Source organism: Vicia villosa, linkage group LG5 (assembly GCF_029867415.1).
Source record: "Vicia villosa cultivar HV-30 ecotype Madison, WI linkage group LG5, Vvil1.0, whole genome shotgun sequence".
Taxonomy (NCBI): Eukaryota; Viridiplantae; Streptophyta; class Magnoliopsida; order Fabales; family Fabaceae; genus Vicia; species Vicia villosa.
Window position 1 is genome coordinate 114,417,242 of NC_081184.1, and position 26,922 is coordinate 114,444,163.

The following is a 26,922-nucleotide window of genomic DNA, read 5'->3' on the forward strand; positions in this document are numbered from 1 at the left end:
AAGAAGCTTAGGCCAACATTCTGGTTCACCAGTATGAACTCTTCAAAATGAAGGATGATGAAGACATTGAAACCATGTTCTCTAAGTTTCAATTTCTTGTATCAGGTGTTCAGGTTTTGAAAAGAGTTATACATCTTGATAATATCAATAAGATTCTGAGGAGTCTTCATGTGATATACAGACCTAAAGTCACAACTATTCAGGAGGTTAAAGACCTTAACACTCTAAGCCTTTAAAGTCTAATAAGCAACCTTCATAGCCACGAGATGGAACTGAATGGAGATGAGTATGTCAAGATATCTAGATCACTGGCTTTAAATCCTGCAGTTGAGAAATCAGGTGGTAAGGCTTTCAGATCCTCAAGAGTCTGCAAATATGAAGAAGCTTCTGATGAAGGAGTTTATGATGATAACTCTAATGATGAGGAGATGGCATTTATGATCAAAAGATTTCAACAACTGGTCAAAAGGAATAAGACATTTTATGGTAAAAGTAGTGGCTTTAGAGGCTCTAGTTTCAAACACAAAAATGATGACCAGAATATATGCTTCAACTATAACAAACCTGGTCATTTCAGAGTTGGCTGTCCTAATCAAAGAAAGGAAGCTTCTAGAAGGATAACTTCAGAATCAGATTCAAGAAGAGTCTCATGGCAACATGGGATGAACTTGATAATGATAAAAGTTCTGACAAAGATGAAGGAGAAGTAAATCTAGCATTAATGGCTCTCACGTCATCTGATGTGGAATCTGAATTCTACTCTGGTTCAAAATCATAAGAAGAAGATGATCAGGTATTGTCTAACTTATCTTACTCAGATCTTATTACTTTCATTCAAGATCTCATGAGTTGTTGCAAAGATAAAGCAAGACACATAAAAATTTTAAAGAGAGATCGCGATCTTTTGAAAGAAGAATTGGAAATTTCTCATGAAAAATTTGAATCTCTTGAAAAATATCATATTGCTCTTTTAAATAAAGCTTCTGATAAAACATTGAATGAACATGAGATGGCTCTTCAAAGCTTTATTACAACAGGTCTTGAAAGAACTAAAATTGCTTTCATGATCTATGGAGTAAGTAAGAGCAAAGGAGGAGGTCTGAGTTATAATGGAGAGTGCTCCAAAGTTCAACTCCTAAAGAAACTCACAAATCCTTCTTCTTCAAGCAGTGCTCACACATTGCTGAAAATTTATTTTGTGCCTGCTTCTGACAAGGGTAAGAATCTAACCCGATCATAACCTAAGATAACCGAATCAAAGGATCTAAACAAATCAATACTTGAGACCTCAAAGTCAAAAGCTCTAAAGAAGTCAGTTTCTAAGAATCAGCAATCAATGGTTCAGATCAGACTACAACCTAAAATTTAGAAGTCAAAAGTTCTTAAAAACTAGAACAAATGACTTCCAAGTCAAAAGTTTTAAAGAAACCATAGAACAAGTTATTTTATTAGAATAACATTTTATTACAAAAACAATGAGACAAATTACACTATTTTTTAGATGAGTGAGATAGTTCAACTGATATATATTAATTGAGTAAATGAGATTCAGTTTTTGACCATAGTATTTACTATTTTTTTATATTTATGAACTGATGTAAGTATTAACATTAATAAATCAATAATTTTTTAAATGACACTATTTTTTTTTTTATATTTTAAAGTTTCTGAAAATTACCTTGTTGGTTACTGACGGCAACAAAGAAGCGAACCAATTGGCGTGGACGACAAGGTGAATGTAGAAGCATTATTTAAGTTGTTTTTGCCTACATATTGGCAATTCTTCGTTGTGCTTTTTTGGGTATCTTAATAAAACCAATTTTATTTTGTATTAGGTTTGAAATTCACGTCAAACAGTATTATATTAATTCAATAGAAGTAGTAAGCTCTTTTAGTCGAATTATTAAAATTAAAAAGTTATAGCCTTCAAATATTATAACAGTTATGATATGAGTAAAATCCTATGTCAACTCCAAAAATAGACATTTACATCGTATTTGCAGTCAATATTTTCAAAATATTCTCAAACAATCTTTACTAAAGATATTTACTATCTATTTTTATACTATTATTTTAAAATAAGATATTTGTTTTTAAAATGAATATCATTAAAAATAATTGTTAATTTTTAATTATATTTTTTATTAGGATTAATAACTATTTTACCCCTGTTATATAGGCGAGTTTTGAAAAATTCCTTAAAAAAAAATTTTGATTTCGTCTGTAATATTTTAAAATTCTCCTATTTTAATCTTGTTGAAATTTAGTCACAGAAATCTATGATTTAGAAATTTAGTTATTTTTATAATATTTTTTTTTGACAAAATTTATTTTTATAATTTAATAACTTGGATAATTTTGTTGAATTTTAATTTAATTTTTAAATAACTTTTCTACGCTAGCTTTTTCTTTTACTTATTTTTAGCTATGAAAATTAAAACTTGAAAAAATTCTAACCATTCCCTCCGACTTGAAGATTATATAAATTAATATAAAAAAATATTTATAAAAATGTAAAAAATATTATAAGATATATATTTATAATATTCTATAATATATATATATATATATATATATATATATATATATATATATATATATATATATATATATATATATATATAATAGTCCAAGAGATATTATAAGATTATATTAATATTTTTTATTCTAACAATTAAAGAGATGTGATTTGGGATTTGTTATGGATTTGTTGGTTTTTTACTATTATAAATATGCATCTCTTCTGTTATTATAGTGTGACAATCTTAAAGCATATAACAATAAGGGAGAGCATGGTTTTGGCTATTCTCAAGGGAAATCTTAGAAAGACGAAGATTTTTGGGTAACCTTTGGAGTTATCTAAGAGAATTGGGAAACACTTGTTTACACCTTGGATTTGGGTTATTCATATATTGAAGGTTGGGTTATTCATATATTGAAGGTTGAAGAGGTTGGGAAACACTTGGATAGAAAATAGTGTTAATTTTTGGGCACCAAAGTTGTTCCTGGGAACGTGAAGGCAAAGGCTATTATTCTGTTATATTATCTGCATACGAATTATTATTGATGTGGACCATTTATTTTGGTTGCTATTATTCTTTTACTCACAAATTTATATTGAATTTTGTCGTAATTCACAACAAGTGGTGTCGTGAGCGTGGAGCAAAGAGGTATTGTTTACAAGTGAGCACCATGGTTAGATGGGAGATCGAGAAATTTTTCGGTAACAACGACTTCGGGTTGTGAAAAATTAAGAAGCAAGAAATTTTAATTCAAGAGAAGTGTATCGATATTTTGAAGAGTGAAGCATTGATGCCTGTAGGACTTACACAGGTACAAAATATAGTGGTATTGGATAAGGTTATGAGTGCTATTATCTTGTGCCTCGGGGAAAAAGTTCTAAGAGAAGTCGCCAGGGAGCAAACTCCGGTTGCTATGTGGGCAAAACTTGAATTATTGACAAAGTCTTTGGCTCACAGGTTGTATCTGAGACGACAACTATATTCATTCCGAATGGTGGAGAACAAATCCATAGCTGAATAGCTTACAAAATTTCACAAGATTATTGATGATCTTGAGAATATTGAAGTGAAGATTGATGATGAGGACAAGGCTTGTTGAGTTCATTATCCATATCTTTGGAGCATTTTAAGGATGCCCTTTTTTATGGTAAGGAAGGTACTATTACTTTGGATGAAGTCCAGACGGCGGTGAAATCCAAAGAATTTTCAAAGTCGAAAGATTAGAAGATTGAAGATAGTGGTGAAGGCTTAAATGTGTCAAGAGAATGAGGTGAGCGTAAAGGGATGTCCAAATCAAATAGGTCTGAAAAGTCAAAGGTAAAATGTTTTAATTATTTTAAAATCGGTCACTTTAAAAGAGATTGTCCTGAGACAAAGGTCAATGGAGATTCTGTTCAAGCTGCAGTTGCATTGAGTTAAGAAAGTTATGAGGATACCGATGTACTAGTAGTATCGAGTTTGGAAACTGAAGATAGTTGGGTCATTGACTCAGGTTGCTCTTATCACATGTCTCCAAGAATATAATACTTTGAAACTTTGAAGATGGTGCAAGGTGGAGTAGTTCGCCTTGGTGATAATAACGCATGCAAGGTTCATGGTATTGGTACAGTCAGATTTAAAATGTTTGATGACTGTGAACTTCTTATTCAAAATGTGAGGTATGTTCTAGAACTCGAGCGAAATTTGTTATCTATAAGTATGTTTGATGATCTAGGCTATTGTACTAGAGTTGAACATGTAGTGTTGATTTCGCGTGATGAAGTGATTATTGCTAAAGATTCTAAAATATGTGGTATATATTTAAGAAGATGCAAATATTGTCATACATTCATCAGTAACTAGTGGAGGCTTTCATGACAAGGAAGAACTGTGGGATTTGAGTTTAAGGCGTTATTAATGCCTTGAGAAAATTTCAGAGGAGTATAATGAATTTTGCAGGAATCAAGGGATAAAAATGCATGTTACAACTGAGTTATTATTGAGTTTTTGGGGAAGAGCTGAAGATAAAACAACATACTTAATTGGTAGAGAATTTCTTCAGAGGGAGAATAGTGAAAACCAAGGGAGAAACCTAGGAGAAACTATAATAAAGAAAACTCAGTTTGAGGTGGAGTTTCCTACTATGAATACTAGTAGGAGTGAGGGAACGACTACAGAGATCTCTGATTATCATTTAACTCATGATAAGGTAAAGAGGGTTATTGTAGCATCTCAAAGGGACGATTATGCTAGTTTTGAATATTATGTTTTAATGTGGCTGAAGGACTGCAAAATAAAAGAAGAAAAACTTCAGGGAGGCATTTGAAAATAGGTGGAGTCAAGGATGGTTGAAAAATCATACTTGTAGGCTTGTTAAATTATATAGAAAGAAAATGGTAACTTGAAACAAGTGGATGCAAGTGGAAAGATCAAGATTTAAGGGTTGTTTGAATTTGATCAGGATTATTGATTAGAGTTTCAACTTGGTAGAGAGCAATAATGTTGTTGATGGTTAAATTGGTATCAACACGGTTTAAAGTCAAGGTGGAGATTGTTGAAGTATGTCTTAAAACTTTTGTTGATGAAGAGAAAGAAAACATGTTTTGAGATTTCCAAAAATCAGAAAGCCGAAAAGTAATCTGGTTCGAGCGATTTACGGATATCGAGTTCGATCAGTTCGGTTCATTCATCCATTCATTAATGTTAAAATATTTTATATTAAATTGGAGATCATATAAATTAATATAAAAAGATATTATGAGATATTTATAATATTGTAAAAGATATTATAAGATATATATATATATATATATTAATAATAGTCTAAGAGATATTATAAGATTATAATAATATCTTTTATTCTAACAATTAACGAGATATGATTTGGGATTTGTTATGAATTTTTTGGATTTTGGTTATTATAAATATGTATCTCTTATGTTATTATAGTGTGACAATCTTAGAGCTTACAGCAACAAGGGAAAGCAAAGGTTTAAAGGCATAGCATAGGGTTTTTAGAAAACCTTTGGAGTTATCTAAGGGAATTGGGGAATTAGGAAACATTTGCTTACATCTTGGGTTTGGGTTATTCATATATTGAAGGTTGAAGATGTTGGAAACACTTGGGTAGAAAATAGGGTTAATTTTCAGGGTTGTTCTTGGGAACGTGAAGGCAAAGGCTATTTTCTTGTAACTCATCTGTAATCTCTTGTAACAATTTTCTGAGTATAGTGAATTGGATAGTTGCTCTCTCCCCCAGAGTAGATCGTTTGATCGAATTGGGTAAACAAACATTCGTCTGTTTCTCGCCTTATTCAGTTATATTATCTGTGTACAAATTATTATTGTTGTAGACCATTTATTTTGGTTGCTACTATTCTTTACCTCACAAATTAATATTGAATTTTGTCGTAATCCACAACAAGATTCACAACAGTCTTAATATAATTGGTGCACATGGGTGATTTTATTGCATTTGAAACAATCTTTCTAAAATTGAGAAAATTTAGTTTTTACGAGGAAATACATAGGTTGTTTTAGAAACCCCCTTCAAGAAATATGTGATTTTGGTGTACTCATGCTAATTCAAAGGGAATTGTTAATTTCATCTAAGTGGTGAAAAAACACTCACCGAAAAATTTAAAAATGTCTTTTTAATTCTGAAAATGCTTCTCCAAATGCACTTTGCATCTCACCAAATCACGCCCACTTGAATCTTACCTCATATTTTTTCAACATTGATTTCAGAGATTCATCTCTGAAACCATTTCATGTACCACATATGCATTCTTCAAAGAAACGTCGTTTTTTGTCATAACCTGATCCAAAGATGCATTTTTCGTATTCACACTAAACAGAATCCAAAGATGCATCTTCAGAACCACACCAGACAGTAATTTCTAACTCTTTTTTTTAGAGATTCTCAGATGAAATTGACGATATATTATAACTATAATATCATTTTCAATTTTGTATAAATTAAACCATACACTTTCGGAATAATATGAAAATGACATATAAATTAATAAATTTGAAGTACACACCGAAGTCAAAATAAGATAGAACCAAAAATAGTGCTTCTAATACAAATACTATATACTACTGCATATGACGGATTCGGGCCCCTTGTTCCTAGGTTTCCTCCTGTACTGTAGTGTCTCCTCCATCATAGCATCTAGAACGTCTCTCACCTTAGAGAAATTCGAAAAGAGTCCTCTGTCTAAACCTGTCTGTCCAATCTTCATGATACAACGACATATAGGCAACACATCAACAACATGATCTACCCTAACATGCTCCTCCTTTAGTATTTCCTAATGAGCTGACCTAGGTGGATCTCTCGTAGCATCCGCTGTCATATAAGGATGTAATTTCTTGAAATACCGTTGGATGTAGCCGTGTATAGCACTTCCGTCGCTAGGAACTATGTTACTCTGTGTCTCATCCGATACCAAATAATTAAAATAATCATCAAACATGATATCCATATTTCTACGTCATAGTGGGAGGAGCAAACTCGGAAGGGTCTCTGTGAATAAACCGTATGTAGCCAAATTACCACATGCCGCGCTCAAGAAGTTGAGGACACGTGCCTTGTCTCACGGTGATCAACATAAATATATGGAAGTGTATATCCAGCTGTCATGCGGTGATCAACCTCTAGGAATTGTGTGCCTAATCAAAGATTAATGCAGTAATACATCCATTTATTTTCTTTTGGGATGCAATAATAATATATCGACTTAGACAAGTACATGGAATTCAATCATATGTTTTACACTAACAGTAGATTGGATTCCCATAATATGAACAACAATACTTAATACTTCCATTTATGCATGCATTGCTCATACATTCAGACATCGAATTATTGTAACAAAGTTAGGAGACAAACCAGAGGTTGCGAGAAGTACCATATTACTAACCCTACAAATATATAGATAAATACATAGGGAAATAGTGCATTAGCAAGTTAAACTCTCGACAGCCAAGCATCTTATTTTACAAAGTAACATCATGCCCTCAAATCATCTCAAAGCTGCAATTAATCTTATTATACAAAGTAACATGATGCACTCAAATCATCCCAGAGCTGCAATTAACCATTAGAGATAGCTGAACCCCTTCACAAAGCAAATCAGAAAATATAGTCTGGCAGCTGAAGAGGGAAACGTGCAACTGTAGCTAGGAATGGATCTCCTCTTGGGTCTACCAATCTGAAATAAGACAAACAAAAACAACAGACATTAGATCATCGAGTCATCGACAATAGCAATTGAGTATGAAATTCACACCCCATGCCTCGGAATTCGGAAAGATTAAGGTTTGAATAGTGGGCATATCCCAAATGTTACATTTACTTAAATTTCATCCACACCGGCCAAGATAACTTCTCACCCATGAACAAAAGGAAGAAAAAAGATATGGACTTAATGATACTCATACTGCTAATAGCTAGTAATGAAATCCTGCTTATCAGTGAAGAAGGTAAACAAGTGATACTAACCCTAGAGGTCGACTTGACACCATAAGGATGTCGAAACATCATTGACCATAACCTTGTTTAAACCAAAAAAATACCATTAAGGCACATACTTCAATTTTCGGAAAATCTTATGCTTCCCAGCCCAATCCATCATTTATAACCAACTTAGCTTTCCTAAAGTCCCTAACAAGCAGCTATGTGTAATTCTCTTTCAGTGAAATTTTAATTTCATCCCAAGAGTTCAACCAGGTATCTTCACCCCCTACCCACCCATGGCTCAACAATCACATGCAGACAATTTTTTAGTAAGCCTTGAAAAAAACATCTCATGCATCAGATAAAAATGGGTTTCATTTTTTAAGCAAAGATAAAAGAGAGAGAATTACTCATCTCAGAATATGCAATTGTATTCTGTTTTTCATTGATAGTAACAAAACTGTTACAAGAGTTTAAGACTTTTACCTGACATTTGCATGTCATAGAAAATTCATCAAACCCCAACATATAGACTTCTATGTTGTCTAACTAATCAATGAAATTAAAATCAAATGGGAATGCCAACAGTGATAATAATAATAATAATAAATAATAAAAGAAAAGCATACCTTCCAGGTACAAAGGTAAATGAACCTTCAACGGTACCAGATGATGTTGGTAGAGATGCGCAACTCTGATAAACAAATTCTTTCTCACCTGGACGCAAAAGTGGGTACTGCAAAGACATTTATAAAAGTGAGTAGTTTTACCACTTCATTCAACTATAAATACTTAAATTCGAAAAGATGAAGACGGTTTTCTTGGTTTTCTAATAAAAGTTCTAAGATGCACTTCCATAACTACAAATAATAGGCCTTAACTCTCTAGAAACACCAAATAATCAGTACAATGTTTATGAGCCTTGCAAGGTTGAACTTGAGGAAGACTCATCTTCTAGCAAGCTATAAATCGCCAGTTCAACTGAGCTATCATTGAAGACACTCAACTAAAAATACATGCACCAAATATGAAAGCTCAAGAATTTTACGAGTCTTAGGGTTGCAACATCACGCGAGGCAACTATAGAGTGCCATTGCATAATTTTCTAGATATCCTAAAACTGATTCCCAGTTGGAAGAGAAACTTAAACTTCTGATTGTATAGCTTAACACAACAGAATACATGCAATCTTTTTATTAGAATCCAACAATCAGAACTTGATCAGTTAGAATGAACTTGGATCAACTTTTTCGTTTAAATTTTGATCTTAAAATGTGTAAAATCCAAGAGAAGCCGATGCAACTAAGTTAGTGCCCAAGAATCGAGGACCTACATAGCTAATATCTTGTCATAGATTTCAAGACAATTGATGCTGCTGAAATATAGGTATTACGAACTAATCCAGGAAGATAAACTATGATAGTGTAACATAAAATCGAAGATATTTAATATATTTTAAACAGACAGTACAATATAAAAATAATTACAATAAGGAAAATGATACTGGAGGGAAAAGGGGATTTATACCATTCCTATAACAGCTTCTCCATCGACATCAGATACTACAACATCATTAGCATGAATGATCCAGTGCCTCCAATACAGCTGGCAAGAGCGGTATGACATTCCATTGATCTCGCATCCTTGAGGTTGTAAGGACAAGCGGATGGAATAAGAAAATAGGTACTTCTCACGGTCATCTTGAACATCAACCAACTCAGGGATAACCAACGCAGAGGCACGAACCTCAAGAAATAAAACATACTTATAAGTCTTCACGTGAAAATTAATCACAAATAACCAACACTCATAAAAGTATCCAATGGTCATGAGAAATTGAGCAAGAACAAGTGAGTTGGAATATCCCATGCAACGCCAAAAAACCAAAAACCATCAACTGTTCTCTATTCAATGCAGCAAATTTCGGAAATTTCGATACAATAGAAATGGTAAAACATCATGGAGGCATGGTGTAACATGCTAATACAAATCTCATGCATCTCAATATGACTAGGAAAACCCCATCAAATATTATCACATAATTGTTCTTTTTCATGCCATAACAAACAAAGCTAATAGTGCAAGCACAAGGGTTAAAATATACACTCTCCTACCTGCACACCGTTGGTTACAGCAGTTGAACAGAGAGGGGATTCTTCTGGGAAAAGATTAATGCTTTTGTCATTTCCTTCTTCAATCAGTTTGATAAAGCCACGTTGTAAACGGCGACCATGTTCTTCTAACCACAGTAGCATGGCATCCTGTATATTTTCGCCATCCAACTCATGATGCAAACTAATCAAATTATGAGGAACACACGGCATCATGTCTCTATTGGTAAGAAGATTCCTGGTCCCAACATACAGTTGACCATTGGTACAGTTTAAGAAAAAAAACTTCTCACTATACGTGGACGAAGCAGCCACAAGAACATACTTAGACCTTCTTAAAAATCCCAAATTCTGCGAAATTTGCTGAGTCTCTTGGATTACTTGACTAATTGGTAACAAATAAACATTCACCAAATGATCATAGAAGGAGTAACCTCCGATTATCCCCAAACTAGTACCAAAGGTGTCGGTATCAATATCAAGATCTAGCTTTCCGATCTCTTGCCCATTATGAAAACGGTAAAGAATCCTCGTAGGAAGAGGCAATTTAACATGTAAAACATCCTCCAACTCCTGAATCTCAGCTTCCGTCGCACCTTCACAAAGAGTGTCCTTAGCTTCCGGAAAATTATCGGCGAGCCACGTTTTTATATTGTCCCAACACCTTTTCACACGCTTAACAAGCGACCAAGGATACATAACAAAAGCTTCTCTCCATGTTTGATAAGCTTCCTGCACAACAACAACAAAAAACAGTATGTTTAATTTCAAGCTGTAACAAAACTAATCAGCACCAACTCTTCAAATTGAAGACTGTTTGTCTAAAACAACATTGAGAATCTGTTATAAATCTGTTACAAATCTGTTATAAATCTGTTACAAGTCTGTTACGAGTTTGTTACGATTCAGTTACGAATTTGTTACATGTCTATAATTAATGTAATTTGAAAACAAGAGCTGTAATTATTAGTAGCAATAAATGAAATGAAGAAAAAGGATTGAGAAAGTGGGACCTTGAAGGAAGGGAGAGGGTTTCCGAGATGATCAATTGGTTGAGTGAGAGAGAGTTCAGTGGAGCAGATTTTGAACCAGAGAGAGTCATCGGAAGTGAAAGACCTAAACCTGTTGCTGACACAGGAAACGGTGGCAATGTCTTCGGGTTTTAGATTTTCCATAATCATGTGAATCGCTAAATCACCAACCGATTCCAAATCCATTTTTCTGATCAATCGCTCTTTTTTTCGCCAAAATGTATCTTGCTCACAAGTGCGTTCTGATCCTTCTATTCTACTAGTACGTATTAATTAATACTCGCTGTAAATAAAAGGTTATGCTAAATAAATATTTCAAATTTATTTTAATTTGTTTTAAACTTTGTTTCGGATTATAAATCTTTTATTTTTATTTTTTATTTCGATATTTGATTTTGAAAATGATATATTTTTCACACTCTTCTACATGTGAAAGAACTTACAAAAAAAATCTATTAACTCACAACTCATGTTAAGATAGTACACCTAGATCCTGTGGCTGAGATTACACCACCTTATCGTGTGGCTATTTTCTTATCCACAACTTTGTATATATACTACACTCTACCTTTTATTCTAAAAATCAAATCCTTTTGATTCAATAAAGTGTGGTAAAGTTGGTAGTTTTTCCAACTGTTTTCTGTTACGTTTTACTCATATTCTGTTATCATCTTCTTCTTCAATATGGTATCAATGCGCTTGTGAATCCATGGCTCCTCGCAATACCACCACCTCCGGTGGCAGCTCCACCGCAGATCATATATCTGATCCTACAAGTCCTTACTATGTTCATCCCAGCGACGGTCCTGCATCCGTTTCCATCACCCCTGTTCTCAATGGCTCCAATTACCATAGTTGGGCACGTTCAATGCGTCGTGCTCTTGGAGGCAAAATGAAGTATGATTTCATAGATGGAACGATTCCCGTACCGGTCGACACATTCGATTCGAGTTTTCGCGCTTGGAACCGCTGTAATATGCTTGTTCATTCATGGATTATGCGATCTGTTTCTGAATCCATCGGCCAATCCATCGTCTTCATGGAAAACGCCATTGATGTGTGGAACGACCTCAAAGAAAGATTTGCACAAGGCGATCTTGTTCGCGTTTCGGAGTTACAACAAGAAATCTACGCCTTGAAACAAGAAAATCGAAAGGTAACTGAATTCTTTTCACATCTCAAGATTCTTTGGGAGGAATTAGAAGTATACATGCCTGTTCCTAATTGCAGTTGCCGCATTCGATGTTCTTGCGAAGCTATGCGCACTGCCAGATTCAATCACAATCTTTTGCATGTTATCCGTTTTTTAACTGGATTGAATGAAGAATTTAACATGGTCAAGTCTCAGATTTTACTGCTAGATCCATTACCACCTTTAAACAAGATATTTTCTATGGTGATTCAACATGAACGACAACTCAATCCCATTCCCAGTACTTCTGATGATCCTAAGGTCCTAGCCAATGCTGCTGAGAATCGAAAATACATGGCTAGAAATCCCAAATATGAACAAAGAGTATGCACCTTTTGTGGTAAAATTGGACATACAGTCGATACTTGTTACAAAAAGCACGGAGTTCCCCCACACTTGCAGCGAAATTCTAGCTCCACTGCCCATAATGTCAACTCCAATGGCTCGGATGATACAAGTTCAGCAGAAGAATCACAGATTGTAACTCAATCTGCATCTCAACTCACCACTGAGCAATACAATAACTTGATGTCTTTACTTAAGTCTTCAACCATCAATAATTCCAATCAGGTAACAGCAGCACATCCAGCTGTTGCCAATCCAGGTAATCTATTTGTTTCATCATCCTTTGCTAACCACATTGCTCATGATTCCTGGATTATCGATTCAGGTGCTAGTGACCACATTTGTGGCTCTATTCATTGGTTCCATTCTTACCATGATATAAATCCTGTTCACATTAAATTACCAAATGGTAACTTTGCTGTTGCTAAACAGATTGGTACTACAAAATTCACCAATCATCTTTGTATCACCAATGTCCTTTTTGTTCCACAGTTCTCTTTGAATCTGATTTCTGTTTCCAAATTATGTCACGATATGCCTTGCATTGTTAATTTCACTAATCTCACTTGTTCTATTCAGGATCCTCAATCCTTGAAGATGATTGGTTCGGCTGAATTCATTGATGGGCTTTATCACCTTAATCTGCAAGATAAGCTCCACCCAGCCATACAACCTTCTGCTTATAATATGGTCACTATACCTGACACTGCTTTATGGCACTTTAGGTTAGGCCACATTTCCAATCCTAGGCTAGCCTTGTTAAAGTCTGACTTTCCTTATATTGTAGTAGATCACAAAAGTGTTTGTGATATATGTCACATGGCAAGACACAAAAATTTACCTTACCATACTAGGATATTCAGACTCTGACTGGGCAGGGTGCTTAGACTCCAGAAAATCCATCTCTGGATACTGTTTTTTCATTGGGGCTTCTCTAATCTCTTGGCGTGCCAAGAAACAACAAACCATCTCCCGGTCTTCGTCTGAGGCGGAGTACAGAGCACTTTCCACTGCTACCTGTGAATTGATTTGGTTATTGAAGCTGCTCCATGATCTAAACATCACACCAACAAGACAATCTGTTCTTTACTGTGATAATCAAAGCGCTCTCCACATTGCTTCAAACCCAGTTTTTCACGAAAGAACCAAGCACCTTGATATCGATTGCCACTTGGTTCGGGAAAAGGTTCAAGATGGAACTCTTCGGCTACTTCCTATTACCCCCCAAGAGCAGTTGGCTGACTTTCTTACTAAGGCTTTGGCAGCTCCTAAGTTCAATATGTTCATCTCCAAGCTTGGCATGATAGACATCTACAATGCTCAGCTTGAGGGAGGCTGTTAAGATAGTACACCTAGATCCTATGGCTGAGATTACACCACCTTATCGTGTGGCTATTTTCTTATCCACAACTTTGTATATATACTACACTCTCCCTTTTATTCTAAAAATCAAATCCTTTTGATTCAATAAAGTGTGGTAAAGTTGGTAGTTTTTCCAACTGTTTTCTGTTACGTTTTACTCATATTCTGTTATCATCTTCTTCTTCAATAACTCATCAATAAAAAATCATTTAAATTTATCAATGGTGCTATTAACTCTGCAGTCACTTTCACGGCAGAGAATCCAAATTCCAAAACTTTACACAAAATTAAAATTAAAGATAAAAACTATAAATTTAAAACAAAATCTATTTTATCATTATAATAAAAATAATAATTTGAAGAGTTTAAAAAATTATTAATTAGATTTTATTTAGATTCACATCTAATTTTAAATCATTAAAATTCAAGATGTTACAGAAGACAAAATAAGAAGAATATTTGGATTACTCTCAAACTCTTTGATATAATAGGAAAATTTTATTATGTATGCGATCAATTGTTCTTCTACCTTTATAAATATAAGTTTGAATTAAAATATCCTTGTATAAGTACTTAGATTACAATTTTTTTTCATTTTTTCCATTTCATTTACCTGCACCCCGAGTGTAAAAAACCAGAGAACACAACAGTTATTCTTTCGAACTATCCAAATCTCAAACCAAAGAACAAGGAAAGGAGACATCTGGTTGATAATTCACTCAAATCGAATAACTTACAAGTGAGTTACCCTGTTTTAAATCGTTCATTTCTACCAACCGTATAACATAGTAAAAGGTTTTCCATTTTTCAAATACTCAAATCGGATGACTTATGATGGTGTTCTCCGGTTCTAGTTTTTTTTTTGTTTCAGATAACTTCCTCATATGTCATTTGGTTCTCATTTTGTTACTTTTTTAGTGATTTGCAAAACAGATGGCCTGAGCGACGGGAGTATGCAACAAAGGGAAGGACGACAATGTCGACAAGCGGTTGAGGATGGAGAAGGACATCAGAGGGTTGCTCTTGAGGCTAGACTGCAGCACCCGAGGTTCCCTAGAGGACCGACCGATATGTCTCTTCTGTTGAGGAATTAGGGTTACGTTGCTCGGCATTTATGGTTCGGTGAGATAAGTTAATCTTGTCATTTATTGTTGAATCATTTTTATTATAAGTACTTATATTTTATAGCATCAATACTATAAATTCTTTTGAGGAAATACAATCGAAGTAAGAATTAAAAGTTGTTACACATGGCAACAAATTGATATGATGGGTTCCACATAGTCTCCCATTGGTGATAAAGTCTTGGTTGACTAACTCTGGTCTATCCTCCTAATGTTGACACACTTGATGTGGATGTTGAGTTGATTTGATATAACGTGAGCGTGATGGATGTGATCGATTGGCTTTTTTGCTACCACCTAATATGATGTTGATGATGGTTACTTCGACCGATACTATAGGGTGTCACATCCTCGTTAGGTAGCACCACCTCGGGATAAGCTGAGAGAAGTCATGGCTCTTGTCTATGACGAAGGACCGTCAGATCAGAGGTTAGCTTTTATTTCACATGAGTTTCATCGTTATTTGCAGAGTCACGAGGCAGATGAGGATGACGATGAGTTCGCCGAGATATTTTGGTAACTACGTGTAACTCATGGCGGACTAGTACCTAGGGGCATACCAATTACTTATGACGATGAGTCTGACACATGACATTTTTTACTTCTTTATTATTTTTTAGACTTGTGTATTATCTTAAGACTTATGTGTTATTTTGAGACTTATGTAATTTGAGACTTATGCAATTTGAGACTTATGCATTATGTTACTTTTGCGTTTTAAGACTTATGCAATAGAATTTAAAATATAACATGAAGTCATATGGCAATATAATCCAAACTATAACATGAAGTCAAATGTCAATATAATCCAAAATATAACATGAAGTTAAATGTTAATATGATCCAAAATATAACAACCGCATTACAATTATAATCCAACATATTAAGGCACTACAAGTGTAAGGTGCTGCCAATATTGTAACTGTATAACAAATCCTACCAACCAAGAAGTCACATCTCCCGTGCGAAATTTCTTCCAATTCAATGTGATCGCTGGCAACGCAAAACCTTCATTCATGTTTACCTGGATAGAAAAGAAATAAGTAAGGCATGAATAAAAATAAGTAATTAACTTAACATATTTGAATATTTAACTACCTAAAAGGAGATAATACTTATGTTGGACGTGGTATTGAGATTGCTACGATGATGACTAAATAGACAAAACAAGAATCGAGCAATGAAGAAGTGGTGATAAGTTAAGCGATTGGTTTTAAATATATAAGAGATGGAGGAAACCATATGGGATGGTTTGGATTTTCGCTCCAACATTCATCATGATTCTGTTAGAAAATTAATGACATGTTGTCCAAGCATGTGCATGATAAAGGACCAAATCAAATTGTTTATGCCAAGGAATATGAGTTAACTAAGGTCGTTTGATTAGCAACCTTCAAAATGAACCATTAAATGGAAAGCCTTAATTATTTTCAATCACATAATTGTAATTTCTTTCCCCAACATTTTAAAGTAAAAAAGGTCACAATGTCACAGAGTAACATCACATTCTTAATGACTTCGCACTTACAGATCTCGTGTTTGAGGGGTTAAGTTTATAATTTCTTGACCTTACAAACTTCATGCGTAAGAGATTGTGAATCTCATATATCTCCTTAATCATTTTATCCTTCACGCACGAGAGATCTTAAATTAGGTTCAACGTTAGACCACATGCTTGCCACGTGGGCTACATACATCACCATGTAATAGAATTTTCTCAATCCACCACCACCACGAACCCTAATTATGCAATTAAGCAGAGTCGACCTAGTCAAAGTTAACAAAATAGCCAAGACATATCCCATTAAGTATTAGACATAGCATGTCCCATTAAGTATTAGAAGGCTATATATACCTACCTAAAGGCATAGGGATAATTTTTTTTTTTACAAATCATAGTGTCATAAAGACCTCTTGATTTACACATCTCTTAAAGAACTCTTGCTTGACATATCTAAAACATGATCACTACAAATTATAAGTAGAACAACTACAATAGCAAATAATTTTTTAAGTATATAAAATTTATCAATTTAATTATGACTACTAGAATGCTAGAAATTAAATTTACAGATTTAATAAACCCCAAAAATGAAATTGATGAATTTTACCTAGTTTAAAAACAAATTTATCATATTTATACAATTGAGAGATTAAATTGGAGTGACAAATAATTTAATGATTAATTTTATAATTTATTCCAATTTTAATAGTTACAACAAAATGACACACAAAGTAACTAGAGAAAATCGCAATCGGTTTCCAATTGATATGGAAAAAATGGAATATAATTAAACAAAAACAAAAATAAAATAAATAAAAAATCAATTTCCATCTTACAATTTGATAGTTTGTAGATAGAACATATGCTAACCAAAAAATAAATAACACAAATATCCTTATTAGAAAATAAGATTTTAGAAATCTCGGCCGAATTCGTCAAATACTCGTTCGTCACCTTTGTCCCAAGCGTACAAGCGTCTCTCTGACCACACAACCTACGCGTCCATTCATTTAGCGTACAAAAATAATAAATGATTTTTCGCAAACCTGTTCAAAAAAAGTAATCTCGTTATTACCCAGAAACTATTTTACAATGTAAACAAATCATTATTAACTAGATAGTTATGTTAAAATGCGTAGAACCATTGTTAATTGACTTTCTTCCCACGTAAATTGGTTGTAATCTATATCATTCATTATTTTTTTGAAGAAAACTATTAAGAATTTTTAACTCCCATCTCCAATGCTACAAACTCAATAGGTTATTTGATACAAAGCCGGGTTTAACAAATTGGTTCGTATATATACGGAACTAACCCACATTGGTTTCTTTTACTTTTTAGTTATCAAGAAAACAGATATTTGTGGTTCCGAGTTTCATCGAAAGCTAAATAAATTCTAATCAAATTTGTTCACTTTTCTTTCAAAACTTACTTTAAATTATGAATTATTCAAATGTGCAAAAAGCCAAATAGAACAGGCTTGGTAAATGACAGAAACTTGGTTGCCAGATTCAATATTTTTCTAAAAACAACAAGAGTTTGTAGCAGATTCAATATTTATCTCTTTGTCACAGATACGCATTCGAAACAGCCTTGAAGGACAAACACTAACAGCACTGAGGACCGTTCGAAGAGCACGCAAAAATGAGGAGCAATTTTCATTTTACTTATTAATTTATTATTATACAATCTGATACACTCTTGTTTTTTAAGTTTTGTAAAATCTATTGAAATTGCCTCTGTTAATTTTCAGAGGGAAAGCTTATCAGTAAGTTTTATAAAATCTATGGCCTGTTAACTTAAGTTGGACTTTATATTTAGGAGTTAAGTTTAACTCAGCACATTCCAAAGGTATAGACTGCAATAATGAGACTAACCGCGTGAATATTTTAGAATATCCTTAAATTTCCGAAGTGAAGTTAGGACTTCAAGTTGGAAAAAAACGCTCAAATAAGTTGGAAAATTCATTAGGATTAGATTCACAGTCGCTATAAATTTCAGTTCGCATTATAGTTGAGTAAACAATGGCACCTTAAAGATACAAATTTAACCTGAGCAAATTATCTTCCAATAATCTTTAGAAGCACATTTAAGATCCTTACATAGTGCAAATTACACCTTACAGTAAAATTACACCTAAAAACTATCTTCCCAAGAGGGAGAAAAACAGGGGAGTTCACAGCCTATGTGGTTAAAAAATAATGGGATACAAAACTGAGAAGCAAAAGTAATTATCATGCATGTACATTAGAGCAGTGTTCAAAAATCTATGCAGAGACTTTATGTCACAATATTGTCATCTATGAGCAAGTTCAATTAAGATGGCAAACTAGAGAAATAATATAAACAAAGAGACAATATGATCAAAAAAGAAAATGAATAGAGCATAGGATAAAACTCAAAGCATAGTAAATCTAAATTAATCACAAATAAGCTGATACTGAATGAAGTACTTGCTACAACTATAGTAAGTTAAATTTTTGTGAATACTAAAGGAATTGGTACAGAGTTAATGTTTTGAAATTTGTAAATTCAGTCAGATTGATAACAGTTCTACCAAAGACTAGCAATGTTAGTTTGGTGTAAAATTATGTGAAAGGATGCAAAACCAAGTACATTATTCAATCCTCCTAACATGGCTTTGGACCATAACAGTTCATACTTTGTAGGTACTATATTCTATTTGTAGGTACTAAATTCTTATACTTAATAATTTTATACTACTCAAGTATATAGTTTACATGATGCAGGTTTAGAGCCCGCAGATCATTTACACTAACAGTTGCATCAAGCTATGTAACCAGAAATTCATATGTAACATAGTTACATGTTTCTGACAACAAGAATTTGGGAAAAGAATGTAAATATGGTCAGAATTTCTTTTGTTAAAAAATCCAGCTAAGGTAACTGAATAGCAGGGATGATCTATAAAGGATATCACTAGATCAAAAGAATTAACTGTGGGGTGTAACTTACAGAAAACAATTATCATTGTTGATTTCCTGGCCCATGTTCTCCTTGTGTTTGCTGCTGCTGTATTTGGAGTAGAAGATTGGCAGCAAACTGTAACGTTGACTGGTATCTCTGGTTCTTATCAGCCTCCAATTCTGGGGTGCCTTGACTAACTCCAAACGCAGGATGTTGCTGAATGGGAGGATTAGAGTTTATTTGGTCTGCTGTATATTGCATGACAGGTTGATGCGGAGGATTTGTGCTGCTAGGTTGCTGGAAAGGCTGAGAGTTATTATTAGGTTGCTGGAAAGGCTGGGGGTTATTATTAGGTTGTTGGAAAGCCTGAGAATTGGGGGGAACCTCAGCCTGATACTGATGACTGAAATGGGGGGATGCAGGTACATGTCCACTTTGACTAGGCGTAACAAAATTTGACATGTGTCTAGATGAAACAACTCCTTGCAGTTGCTGGCTAAGAGCACTGTCTTGAGTATGAGAACTTCCAGAAAACACTTGAGAAGTGTGACCAGGAGCTGATGCTGGCGGATAAGGCTGAAAATGAGCATTGTGACTGTTATACATATTCCTAAACTGCTGAGGTGGATGAATGGATTGATCTGCAATTTGATGATCCTGTTTCCATAATTGAGATTGGTTTCCATCATTAGGTGCCACAGGAGGAAATGGAGGCTTTACCGTTGAGGAGCCTACAGCCGACTTGGCGCCATCAATAGCAGATGATTGCGCATTTGTTGGAAGAAAAGAAGCTAAAGTCGCAATAAGCTCTGGTGTTAATGCGACTCCAGCTTGAGACCCAGAAGCAGTATTTGGAGCATAATCTGGAGCTGCAGATTGAACTGAAGGCCCACCTATAGGTGGATATACTTGCTTAGCAGGAAGCTTAGAATCTTCATGCAACATTCTGTTGTAGTCCATCGGTAAAACCCGGTCATCCTTTGCAGGATTCATATCATAGTCAGCCTGTGAAGGAGGAAACTGCTGCATATATTGATTAGACGGTGGTGTAGGCGTTTGTGAAGAGTGGTGCACAGGCACACCACTTGGTACTGGTGCAAACTTTAGAACGACACCATATAAACGTTCAGGTCCATTGACTTTCAAAACTTTTGTCAGGAAATCAGAAGGTGGTACCAAGAATAAAGTTGTATTGCCAAATTTGGCAACACCAGCACGATTTTTTGCACCAAGGTAGCGTAAGAATTCAGTGTACGCAGAAAAATCATCTTCGCTATCAGGCAGAAAGAAAACAATCTCAAAGTCAATTGCATCTGCATAGTGCTTTGCGAGTACATCCAATCCTGTCCTAGCTGAGCAATCAACAATTTCTGGACTGCAGTAAAAGAATAAAACAAACTTTAATACAGCCTCCAAACAAGATCCTCAAGACAGGTATACCTTTTGACTGATATGGCAAGACTGTTTTCAAGGAAAAAGTAAATGGGCCCATTTCTGAAAACTATGGGGCAATTGCTTTTATTTTAGAAAACACAAAGAGCTTGTTGGTTACCTTACCAAAAATAAATAACGTTAAGAATAGTCATTTTTAGAAATAAAAGTAAGGAGCAATAATAACAGCATTCTTCCTACTGATACAATGAACAAGTTTATACTAGAAAAGCTAGTTTGAAACACAAACAAATAAAATTCATAAAACCTAAATATTCCCCTTAGAAAATATATGATACGCTAATGAAATACCATCTGTTACGAGAGTTTTCCAGCAATAAGGGATGGAGAGGTAAAATGCAAAAGAAGGCAGCAGAAAGAAACTTATTGGAACAAAAAGTCCTCTTTCATATTTACCCAATTAAATTAAAACATAAAAAACCGTTAAAATTATACTCACAGCTCTGTCCCTATTCCTTTCCCAATAGGGATGCATCTAGCATGACAAACAGGAGATCCTCCTTTTGCAATAAGTCCACGCCATATATGATCCATATCACCTGGTGGGACAGAAGCATGTACTCCACCTGTTATCCTCGAGCCTCCTGGACCAAGAATACCCCTTCCATGAATGTCAGCATATGGAGCCTCATCATTACGTAATGTACCGTCTATCCTAGACCGCTTAGAATCTCTTGAAATGTTGTTTACATCAAGTACATCCCATGCACCAGAGGCTGATCTTGCAGGAAGCCGAGAACCAGTTGCAGGAGAAGAAAGCAACCCTGGTGCAGGAGGAGATGGCCTTTTCCAGTTTGGACCCATCTTATTTGTCAAGCTACTATCCTGAAATTTGTGTAAAGTACTACTCTCGTTAAAATCCGGGCCAGAAACAACAGATCCAGGACCACCTTGAGGACCAAAAGGCCGCATTGGCATGTTTGGACCAACAATACCACCAGTTGGCAAATGTCCAGGAAAATTATTTGGAACCATAGGACGATTATGACCGAAAAAATCCATTTGTAACGGTCCATATGGATGCTCATTTAGGAATAAATCAGGTCTTGGCCCATTACTACCAGGATAGAAGCCAGGGTAATCTTTGCCATGTACCTGGTCACCGTTGGAATAATTGATCGTTATGCGAGGATCATTGAAAAGGCGTCCTTGAAGGCCCTCTTTTGCACGTCGGGCTTCATCAACACTTCTAAATTCAACAAATGAATAATGCCTTGAAGGAAAACTCTTGATATTCTCAATTTCACCAAATAGAATCATGGCATTGTGGAGCATTTGCTCATCAATCTGAACATTGGGAGGATAACCGATCCACAAAATATTATTAGGTTGACCATCACCCTTCCTCCCCATTTGAGGTTGTGAATTCTGTTGACACGAGAACTATTTTTTATAAGTAAGACTAATAAAATTCAAGATACCAAAATAAAGAAAACATCAGCCATTATACAAGTAGGTGCATGCAAGTCCTAAAATTGTATGGTTTTTTAAATGGCAACACATCATATCAAACAAGGCAATGACAAATGACAAATAAATCAACAGGATTAATGCATGATTCACATCCAATTAGATGCACATAGCACAGCATTCTCACCAGTGGCCTTTTTTGTCCAGAATAGAAATCAGTAGGTCCCGAGCTTTTTCCTTGGAATTGCCCATAATCAAGAAATTGATCCTACAGAAAACAGAAAAGGAAATATTAGACATATTAAAACAAACAAAAGAGCAAAAATTACAAGCAGAAACAAATAAATGTTAGGCAACCCTCTTGGTTAGTAATATAGTCACAATAGGGAGAGAATATGATAGGTTACAAATAAGAGGGAGGGAAGGGAAAGTTCCAGGTCTCTCCAATGTCCAAGTGTATTAGAGTTTTTTCTCAATGAACATCACTTTTATTCTATATATTCCGAATCAGTGGCTAACACGGAATCCACCAATTTCTAAAAAACATCAATGAAAAAGTAATTGGAATGAAACTAATATATTACATCCAAAACACTACTAACCAAATCAGACAAACAAACCTTACGACACAATCAATCAAAGTCAATTTTAAAATGTAAAAAGCTTCACAAAGAGGTAGTTCACTCATATATGAATTATTTATTAACACAAAAAATTCCAGAATAAGCCATTTTCAAAAAGGTTGTTGAAATTATAGATCCTACCATTAGACATCAGGATGTGTGTACAACAATAAGCAACTAATTAACATAAGGAAGTTGAAGAACAAGAAACAAAAACAGCATTCTGAAATACAGACTTACTTTTCTTGTAGAATGTGAACGGAGGAAGTCAACACGAATATTTTCCCCACCAATACGTTTTCCATTCATGATTTTCATTGCCTGAATGGCATCGTCCAAATTGAAAAATTCAACACATGCAGTATTTCTGTCTCTGAGGAACTTGTAATCCTCGATTTTACCAAACTTCCGGAAGTCGGCTTCTAAGTCTTCCTTTGTAACAGCTGGGCTAATGCCACCCACCCAAAGCTGTTTGCATGGCTTTGCCTGAAAATAACAGCATTTTTGGTTAAACACAAATTAAAAGGCAACCATCACTTCTTAATTTAGCAGCACTCACTTCAAATTTAACAGTCAAATTGTTGAAAAGAAATTCATATCTTTAGGTGGCCAAGAATAAATAAATAAATAAAAATGGGTAGAAAAGGGAAAATATGGCACCATTGATCCATATGGTCGACTCCACCTAGTGCGAAAAGGCTATACATATGACATAGTTAAGGAAAATATTTTTTGTGATGGCTACATTTGTGGAAAAGGGTTAAAATATCTAAGGTTAAGTTCTAGCACGAAGTATTGTCCCAGCAGAGATTTGAAAACTATTAAAATATAACTAGGGTTTGAAGAGACAATAGTAGAGAATAGAACAGAAAGCACAAAGTACAGCCCCTGCAGAGATTCTAGCACAAAGTACTGCCCCTGTAGAGATTAAAGTATCTAAAACCAACAGTGTTGGGAGAGTTGGCAACTAGACTCTCTCAAGAAAAGAACTAGGAATTGATTCCTGGAGTAGCTCATTTGAAAGATAGTCACTGTCGTCAATGGTGGATGGAGGTCCATGGCAGAGCCAAAATCACACCATACTGGCCGCTTTGCGGCACCGCTATAGTGGATTATGGCAGAAAATACCATAATATTGGCCGATATGTACCATTGTGGCGAGTCCAAAAACCGCCATGTATATCTTATTGCAGCCATGGCACCGCTATTTGATAACACTGAAGGTAGTACATCGGCCCTGGTGAAAAAAATCAGTTGTCTTACTGCCAGCTTGATCGTACTTACATTAGATTTGTATGGTCTTAAAAAAAAAAATACAATCTATACTTTTTTTTTGATGCCAAAACTGAAAACAGTACGACAACAACTTGAGAGCTAGAATCCCTTGTGTATGACTGACTGTACAATCTCTTTCTACTATAATATTATTAATACAAAATTAAGTTTGCTTTTACTGGTAATAATATATAACGTATTTCCAGTTCCACTAATAAATCCCATAAACAAAATTATATCTTCTTCCATCAAGTCCTTAGGAAATTTAAAGCCCCTTCTACTGAAACTATTTAATGGAACAGCAGGACTTTTAAAAGAAAATGGTGCCTGTTATAATTAGATGCCAGGTTGCTAATTAGATTTGGTATTACGGATCAATACCATCAGTGTTATTTTTGTGTTTTACACTTTCAAGTCGTAGCATTTGAGGGACTAAGATTGTTTTGACGGTTGTCACATGGATTGTTCGAATTTGCTGAGTAATGCATGTCCTCTGTAAATTAGTCTGGAGCGTGTGAAAAGATAAAAAGTTGAAACCAGCTCTAGTTAGACGAAGAAATTTAGCATATAGATAGATGAATTGAAAACTAATACTTTATTTTGTATCTTTCACGTCAGGATTAAATGCACGCCTTTCTAATTAAGCCTTATTTACAGCAATCTCAGACCCAAAATGCATCATTGCCGATGCTCTGAATTATGTTCTCTAAATCTACCACTTTCTTTCAAAAAAAAATATATACATTTTTTTATAATTGGTCTTACACAAAGTTGAGTCCCACGACAGATATTTTTGGCTGATTAAATTGAGGAGTTTTGAGAGGAAAAAGGAAAAACAAGGCTAGGTAATTTGGCGTTGAACACTGTTGTTTAGTATTGTTTATGCTAATGATAATTTACAGCCCATGCACTTATTCTGTATTGATGTAAAATTTGCAGTGAGTTCGAATACTATTCCCATAAAGAATTAGAGTGTTGAGGACAATTTTGAATTGTCAAGATTCACAAACCAAATATTCAATTGCCGGTGTGGCAAATTCTGCTCTGCGAAGGGTTACAACTCTCAATTTTCGACGCAATGACGAATTCTGCTCTGCAAATGGTTACAACTTTCGACGCAATGACAAATTCTGCTCTACAAATGGTTACAATATTCGACGCAATGACAACGTACATGGCAATGACCAATTCTGCTCTACAAATGGTCACAACTTTCAACGCAATGACGGCTTGATTTTATTCGATTCTAACACCAGTTTGATTTCTAACAGCAGTTAGAACAAATGTTTTAAAGTTTGATTTCTAACCGCAGTTAGAGCAAATGTTTTAAAGCACTGCTAAATACCACATAGAAGGTTCATGAATTTATCACTTAAACATACACCAATGCTAAAACTTCGGATGGAATAGTTTTCATCTTCTTAAACATTTTACATCCTCCTGTGAAGAAACATTTCATACAACAAAATTTCGTGCATTAATAAATCAATCACAAAACAAGATCTCTTTGATATGTGAGATTTAGTTCGCTAAAGTATACCTTTCCGAATTCGATAATCAAATATTTGCACCTAAATTGAAAAGTACTTCGATATTATATAAATTATCCTTCAATTTTAAATTAATCAACACACGTTAATTTTTATATTTGCATATGAACATGAATTTGAGTCTAAAATTGCATCAGTAAATATGGAAAATGCGTGATTCTCGAGGTTAACGAACTATTAGATCTAAATCCAATCATGATTAACGAACTATCGAAACATACCCTAATTTTTTGGCGCAAAACGTGATTCTTGAGCTTTCATCGTTGAATTTTATGTGTAAATCGAATAAACTATGGATTCGGTTTGAGCACTGAGAGTGCACGGCGAGCAATTACGCAGGCAACGATAAAAATTTAAGAAAAATGCACGAAAACACTGAATGCAATATTGCAAAACGAATAATCGAATTGTTGAGATAAAAAAAATAAGATTAGATTAGAATAAACATTAATAATACATGAATCCGAAGGGAAAGTGAAATTTAAGAGAGCGCAAAAGTGAGAACGAACCGGTCTAGCAAACTCAATTTTCAATGAATTGCCGCGAAAATGGAAGCCTTGAAGCGCGTTTTTAGCGGCTTTTGCATCTTCAACGCGTTTGAAGAAGACGAAAGCGTAACTGCGAGCGGAATAAGAGGTGACGCTATCGAGGGCGCCGTGTTGAGCGAAAAGGTTCATCAGATCGGAATCGGAAACGTCCGGCGTTAGATTTCCAACCCATAGGTTATTGGAAGGGGTTGTCGATTCATCGGTGTCTCGGCCGGTTTCATGTGGTGGCCTCGTTGGTTTCGTCGGAAGCGGCATTGCGATTGGAAAACCCTAGAAGAAGTGCGCCTCGAAGAACGTGGTCGAATTTCGAGAGATTGCGGATGGGAATTTTTTAGGGGAAGAAACCCTAGAAGAGGGAATGAATGTTTGGGATGTGATGGAGAAAGAGAAACTGGATTTGGATTAGGATTGAGGTTAAAATAAATTTATATATATGCTCACTTTTCTTCCTTCATTCGTTTTTCTTTTTTTTTTACTAGCTCATTAGTTTTTCTATAAATTAAA

General features: G+C 34.7%; 2 protein-coding genes across 4 annotated transcripts; both read right to left on the reverse strand.

The window, feature by feature from the left end:
• Positions 1-7,307: 7,307 nt before the first annotated feature.
• Positions 7,308-11,375, reverse strand: LOC131602068 (F-box protein SKIP16). The gene is made up of 5 exons (XM_058874066.1): positions 11,087-11,375; positions 10,077-10,805; positions 9,490-9,708; positions 8,592-8,698; positions 7,308-7,717 (listed from the first exon to the last, which is right to left on the reverse strand). Exons 1-5 carry the CDS (start codon positions 11,288-11,290, stop codon positions 7,639-7,641), a joined length of 1,338 nt encoding a protein of 445 aa, XP_058730049.1. The 5' UTR covers positions 11,291-11,375; the 3' UTR covers positions 7,308-7,638.
• A 6,043-nt stretch (positions 11,376-17,418) lies between these two features.
• LOC131602069 (flowering time control protein FPA) lies at positions 17,419-26,835 on the reverse strand. Of its 3 annotated transcripts, none has more exons than XM_058874068.1 (6): positions 26,380-26,835; positions 23,286-23,531; positions 22,610-22,690; positions 21,452-22,380; positions 19,609-20,935; positions 17,419-17,677 (listed from the first exon to the last, which is right to left on the reverse strand). In XM_058874068.1, the coding sequence occupies exons 1-5, from the start codon at positions 26,671-26,673 to the stop codon at positions 19,621-19,623; spliced, it is 2,865 nt and encodes a 954-aa protein (XP_058730051.1). In that variant the 5' UTR covers positions 26,674-26,835; the 3' UTR covers positions 17,419-17,677; positions 19,609-19,620. The 3 variants fall into 3 exon arrangements, with proteins under 3 accessions (XP_058730051.1, XP_058730050.1, XP_058730052.1); XM_058874067.1 differs by having other exon boundaries at positions 21,452-22,395; XM_058874069.1 differs by lacking the exon at positions 26,380-26,835 and adding an exon at positions 23,706-26,206 and having other exon boundaries at positions 21,452-22,395.
• Between the last annotated feature and the right edge of the window lie 87 nt (positions 26,836-26,922).

Excerpts from the sequence above, each read along its gene's own strand:
- LOC131602069 (XM_058874067.1), bottom strand. The coding sequence starts at position 26,673 with ATGCCGCTTCCGACGAAACCAACGAGGCCACCACATGAAACCGGCCGA. Across the intron at positions 22,691-23,285 it reads GTTCACATTCTACAAGAAAA|GATCAATTTCTTGATTATGG; the intron begins GTAAGTCTGTAT and ends TGTTTTCTGTAG. Across the intron at positions 20,936-21,451 it reads AAAGGAATAGGGACAGAGCT|TCCAGAAATTGTTGATTGCT; the intron begins GTGAGTATAATT and ends CTTTTACTGCAG.
- LOC131602068 (XM_058874066.1), bottom strand. The coding sequence starts at position 11,290 with ATGGATTTGGAATCGGTTGGTGATTTAGCGATTCACATGATTATGGAA. Across the intron at positions 9,709-10,076 it reads CTGTAACCAACGGTGTGCAG|GTTCGTGCCTCTGCGTTGGT; the intron begins GTAGGAGAGTGT and ends TTATTTCTTGAG. Across the intron at positions 7,718-8,591 it reads TTTACCTTTGTACCTGGAAG|ATTGGTAGACCCAAGAGGAG; the intron begins GTATGCTTTTCT and ends GTCTTATTTCAG.